This window comes from Octodon degus, unplaced genomic scaffold (assembly GCF_000260255.1).
Source record: "Octodon degus isolate 3935 unplaced genomic scaffold, OctDeg1.0 scaffold00111, whole genome shotgun sequence".
NCBI classification, from domain to species: domain Eukaryota; kingdom Metazoa; phylum Chordata; class Mammalia; order Rodentia; family Octodontidae; genus Octodon; species Octodon degus.
Genome location: NW_004524687.1, coordinates 5931887 through 5937940, shown reverse-complemented (window position 1 = coordinate 5937940; position 6054 = coordinate 5931887). Strand labels below are relative to the sequence as shown.

Sequence of the window (6054 nt, the reverse complement as noted above, 5' to 3'; positions counted from 1 at the left end):
AGGACTGATATACAGTTATATTCTCTTAATGAATAGAGGGATTTGTTCTAATAGTGTTTGTAAATAGGATATCATGTCTGCATCTTGTATAGCAAATAACCACTAGGAAGAGAGCATATGCAATGTGTTAATTATTGAAACTGTCCTACCAATTTGATTTGAAACTGTCTCATTGCTATTTGTCTCTCAATAAAATTATGGGAAAAAATGTGAAAGCATGTATCTGTATTTCATAGAGAAAACAAAAGCACCTTTGACAAAGACAGAGAAAATGCATTTCATGTTCCAACACACTTAAGCAACTTCCTTAGTTATTTCTAAGACCAAATAAGAGTACATGTAACAGTACATTACCATTATTATTAATTTGGTCTGCAAATGGTCCTGCTTTTAACCTGTCCTGCTGCAAAATTTTCATCTATAAAGTTATATTTTAAAAATGCTTTTCAAAATCAACTTATTTTCTGAAAAACAACCACAGATAATTAAACATCCACATACCACCTGGATGGACACTGTAATATATAAATACTTTAAAAAAGAAAAAGACAAATCAAAAGCTCAGAAATTATCAATAAATGTTGAGTTTCCCTTAGTCAGGAGTCCAATCCAGTGTGGGAAGTTTAAGGTCAGGGTGACAACAGTTCTGGATTTGTTTCACTTCCTCATTTAACACACTGAATAAGGAAGTCTAGACAAATTTAACCTCTGTGAAATGCAGCTGCCTGATTTGTAGAATTTTGATTTTACCTTTGAAACATCAAAATAGCACTCCATCAGAAAACTGCTTTGAGTTTTTTCTTGCTTAAAGAAGTATAAGACCCAATGTTTTCTCTCTCCTGAGTAAATTGCTTTATACTGTGTGTAACACAGAAGTTACATTACACTGCCTTTACACTGGTTCTGTCTGCTATTTGCCAACCCTTTCCATTGACTATTAACAAAAGCTTGAGGGTTTTCTGTTTTTGTACCAAGGATTGAACCCAGCATCTTCACATGAACAAAAGTCTCGGTATTTTTACAATTTGGACGCAGGGTCTCATCAATTCATCTAAGATGGAGCTTTAACTTTCAATTCTTAGCCCCCAAAGTACTGGATTCATGCCTTACAGATTTTCACTTTTACTCTAAGACTTTCTAACGAAAAAAAGGATAATTTCCCTTTTAAGTATTCTTGTATGTCTGGGTCCAAATTGAAGTGCTGTAATATATATATGGATTGTTACTGTGCAGGAGAAAGGCACATGGGGATCTAGAAAGAATCCTCTTTGGACATTTTTAACTGCTGGACAGTTTGCAAGCTATCCTGTATGGCCACTAAAAAGCATTTTCAGCCTGGAAATGTGAAAGCCCATTTTTCCAAGTATAATTTCATACTAAACATTGTTTTACTTTTTTCACCCAATGTAGGACTGTATTTCACTTTAATAAATATACCCATTAGCTAGCTGTTTATAGAAATCACTGCACATGAGCAAAATCCACAACTTTTAAAAAAGTATAAGCACTTTAGGCAAATTATAAAGCATCTTACAAACTGAGAAATGTGTACTGGTTTCACTGAAAGTCAACAGCAAAATTGTTTTCTGTACTCTAACTTCCTATATTTGTGTTTCCCAACTCTGTTGCCACATTTATGCAATCTTCTTTGCCAAAGAGCCTTGTGCAAGCTAGGCAAGTGCTCCTAGCTCAGAACTACATCCTCACTCTTTTAGATAGGTGCTTTGCTGTGCTCCCAGGCCGGCCTATAATTCTTGGTCCTGGCTGCCCCCTCTTGAAAAACAAAACCCTCAGATTATTCTCCTCTGCAGAATAATACTTCACCCGAAAGACCCCTGTTTTGGGAGGCAATACAGTTAGTTTGTATTGGGTTTTTAAAGCAATACTTTTTTTTTTTTTTTCTTAAATGTATTTGGTACAGGGTCTCACTACACAGTTGGGACTTGTAGTGATCCTCCTGTTTTCAGCCTCTCCAGTGCTGGGATTATAGGCATGCGCCACCATGCCTGGTCTCAAAGGTGGCCAATTCATTTTGAGGGTAGGGTACAGGCCCATGGGGGATGCCGTACAGGGATGAACAATGGTTCCTGCACTTGTTTAAGCTGGTGCTTAGTCCAGTGAGCTATCTCACCGGGCCGAATCAATAATCTTTTAAAGATTTATATTCTGTCACTTATATTATTGACACATTTAAATGCAAAATTATAAATACACTTTTCAAAATACATGTATACTATTCAGAAAGTATGGCCCCCAGGATGATAAGACCGAACTCAATAAAAAATGTTTACTGTACGGAAACCATGTTCACTAAGGTAAAATTAATCTTGTGGTAAAATAAACCAATACATTAAATGTGTGGAAGTTGCCTACATATATAACTATAAACTTTAAAATAATCACATTAAATAAGTGACCAGTTCTGGAAGCAAACTATGAAAAACTGGAAACTTACTGCTGAAAACAAACTTATCGAATGAAAAAGGACAATTTGGGGCCGAAACCTGACAAGTTGGAACACATTACCAGGATTTCCAGCTTCTAGTTCTGACATGGTCTCAGGACTTGTCAGGTCTTTAGGAAACAGGCGTTTCACAGTCCTGTATCCTCTTCCATCCTGCCACCTATAACCATCCTCAGTTTCTTGAAAGGAGTCTTTTCTTGGTCTGCTTGTGATGGGAATTCTAGGTCCAGGTTTGAATTCCTTCCAGTTGTCTGAATTACCAGTAAGTTCATCGGACAGCCATCTCTTACTCTGATCTTTGTGGTTGTCATTCATCCAAATGGGCTGACTGTAAATTGGGTTTTTAAATGCATATGGATTGCTAGAAACAGGATAAGGTCCTTTTCTGGGTGTATTGCCATAGTTCCCAGGTGCTATCCTTTTTTTTGGCAGGCTTTTTTCCATTTTACTGCTATGGCCCTTAACATAATCATCCATTACTAAATAATCTTGTTGGAGGTGACCCCTTCTGAAATCATCATCATCAACAGTTCCTCGGCCTTTAGTGCCCTTCACAATATAAGGTTTTGTTGCATCTCCCATGGTCTTTGACTTCAATTTTCTTACTTTGCACCTGGAAGGCATTGGAGAAACAACAGACTATAACAAAAAGTCATATTAAGCAAACAAAATACTGTAGACATTTATCACATTGATGCCCAGGAGCCTATACGAAACTTTTTCTATTGATTCTGTTATTTTGCCAATAACTCGCTGATTATCCTAGAATTTAGGGGATTTGGTGCTGCAATATTTGTAAAAATACTATTTGGGGTGAGGATGAATCTGTGAATAAGAGAAACTCCTCCAGTCTCCAAAACTGTAGTAAAATGTTACACCAAGTTGGTTAGCCTTTACCTGTGTAAAAAAAGCTCCTCTATTCAGAGAAAACCCCATTCGCAGCCAATACTGTCACAAAACTCTCCAAACGATGATCTTTCTCAAAACTTGCAGGTAAGTGTTATAAAAGTAACCGAAACTCAAGCAGTGTTTTCTCTCAATTTCGCGACTCGCGGCACTTCTGCGCCCCTTTTCGGAACAGAATGGCTCCGGTCTCGGGCTGCGGAGGGGCTGGGTTCGGACCACGGTCGGTCCGATTCAAACCAAAGAAATGGGTTTGCGACCAGAGGACCAGCCAGCATTCCCAGTTCTCACTCCCCAACCCACAAGTTCGGTTTCACCACAAGCAGCAACTCTCCCACTTCTCTGGGGGTACAGTGGCCGCCCCACCCCCTGACCTGCCTCAGTTTCCACTTTGGGCTGTCCGAGGCGGAGGAGGAGTCTCCACTCTCCAGACAGCGAAGCCACCGCAAGGCTCGGAAGCAGGAAGTGACCCGCCAGCCCGCTAGGGTGCTGAGGTCCCCTGGCGACCCGGGACCAAAAGCCTCGACCCAGACCTCTCCTCCGGCCGGCAGAGTCTGACAGAGTGAAGATGCGGACTTGAACCTGGCTGCTAGGTCTCCACCAGCCTGGAGGTTCCCGGTCAGCGAAACCCAGGCGAGAAGGCCGGCAGACCAGGGGGCCAACGTACCTCCGGCCCGCCCCGACTTCTACTCCAGAGACCGGGCCCACCCGACACCCTGCCCGGGGGCGAGCCCGGAAGGACGCGGCGAGAAGGCACCCAGCACTTACCGCCTCAGCCCCGGTCCCCCTGCCTCTTCCTGTCCCGGCCGGCTCCCTCTCCGTGTTTTCCTTCGGCCCCACTTCCGGCGCCCAGCGCTAGCTCATTGTGCGCTATTGGGAGCCAGCGGTGCCCCCGCCCCGGCGCTCCGCTGCGCACGCCGGAAACGCGCGCCGCGCCTGGAGGGCCGCCCCAACGCCGTTCCCGCCAGAGACCCCGCCCCCGTCTCCGCCCCGGGCGCCGACGCCCCGCCCCCTAGCCCCCTGCAATAGCCTGCCAGTCCTGCGGCCCCGCCCCTACAAGGCCACATGGCCTACAAGCCCCTCCTCTTTCGCCGCCTGGCCTCGCCCGGGGTGGACGTCGGTTGTGCGCTCAGTGACTCCAGTGGCTGCTGGCTCTAAGAGCTCAGCCTTCCCTTGCTTCCTCCGATCTTCCCCAGCTACCCCTTCGTCTGCTCTAGGGGAAACTGAGGCAGGTTCCTGATAATTCCGAGTGAGCTCGCGATTTCGTGAGGTCTTAGTTGTGGACCTCGTGGAAAGGCTGCCCACTGTCCACCCAAGTACAGTCAAAGGAAGTCCACTTTTTAGATCGTGAAACGGTTATTTTTGGGGGGCTGTTTTTGAGACAAGGTCCTCCAGTGTAGTAATCCACGCCTGATGTTTGTGTACACTTCTGATCTTGTAGCATTAGACCTGTGTAAGAGTACTAACAGACCCAGCCACGCTTGGTGCACGCCTGCAATCCCAGCACTGGGAGGCTGAGGCAGGAGGATCGCTAAGAGCTCAGGGCCAGCCTGGGTAACATATTGAGTTCAAGGCCAGTTTGGACTACAATAGGGAGACCTTGTCGTAAAAAAAGTAAAAGAAAAGAAAACACATTCTCTGTGCTTTTCTAGAGCGTGCCGATTTAAATCCATGAGGTTCTTTGGGGCAACTACCTTAAAATGAAATATATTAAGTACTGGCTAGTGCCTTGTACTGTTTAGAGAACTTTGCAAATGTTTGCACAGCTAATCCTCACAACCATAGGAAGAAAATACCATTGTACCCCATTTGAAGATGAGGGAAATGTAGCACTGAAGGGCCGAGTTAAAGGCACAACTGGAATTAAAACCCTGACCACGAGGAAAAGTCTGTTCTTGTTATACCAGAGTGATATGAAACAGCGTTGGTGTAATTTTTAATTTCAATGTTTTGGTCCTGCAAATTGTGAGACTCAGACTACCTGCTTGACAGGCAGGCCTTCGCCTCAAAGCACAGAGGGAGTGTGGGAGTGATGCTTGATCTGCTTTGTTCAGGCCGCAGCAGCGTCCCCGCGCCCAGTGACTCATTCCTGTGCAGAACTGGGTTAGGTAGGCTGGCTTGATTTTCAAGAGTGTAGAGGAACATCGTTTTAAGGATGTAATACACTTTCTCTTTGTTTTTTGGACACATTTTCCAAAGTCTTAACTTCTCATATTTTAAATTGCTTTGAAGATTCATCTTGAGGCTATAGTATTAATTAAAAGACGCTGACAGCAAAATATATCTCTATCCCCAGCACGCTGTCGTGGAAATTTAAATTCATTATGGACATCCTTAATTTACAGTTCAATTAAAAAGTTGGCTTTGAATATTCTTTGGATCTCATTCCTCGGAATGTGTGTGTGGATTGCCCCTAGAAGTACACATATTTTCAGAACTTAGAGCAGAACTGTTTTAAGGCGGAGGTTACTGTCTGTTTGGGAGACAGCTATGTCATTATACATTGTTCTGAAGACATTAATACTGTTGCATGTGTTACAATGTGTTTTCTGTATTGAAATGAAAATTTAATATTGTACTTTATTGTGACAATTCAACCTTCAGCAGACTGTAGGGTCATGGTCCCAGAAGGGCAGGGATTAGAGTCAGAGCTTCTCCCACTTTTCCTCCAGCTACTTTTCCTGTAA

The 6054-nt window shown here is 43.7% G+C and overlaps 1 protein-coding gene across 4 annotated transcripts in view; it reads right to left on the bottom strand.

The window, feature by feature from the left end:
* Positions 1-4257, bottom strand: part of Zcchc6 (zinc finger CCHC-type containing 6) — a 72605-nt gene extending 68348 nt beyond the window's left edge. For 3 of the 4 annotated variants that reach the window (XM_023699142.1, XM_004639384.2, XM_023699144.1), the window contains exons 1-2: positions 4136-4257; positions 2527-3077 (exon numbers count right to left, since the gene is read on the bottom strand). In XM_023699142.1, coding sequence (XP_023554910.1) covers positions 2527-3046 — 520 coding nt within the window. In that variant the 5' untranslated portion in view covers positions 3047-3077; positions 4136-4257. Of the gene's footprint in view, positions 1-2526; positions 3078-4034; positions 4115-4135 lie in introns of those variants that run through there. The other variant, XM_023699143.1, reaches the window with a different exon arrangement.
* Positions 4258-6054: the final 1797 nt, after the last annotated feature.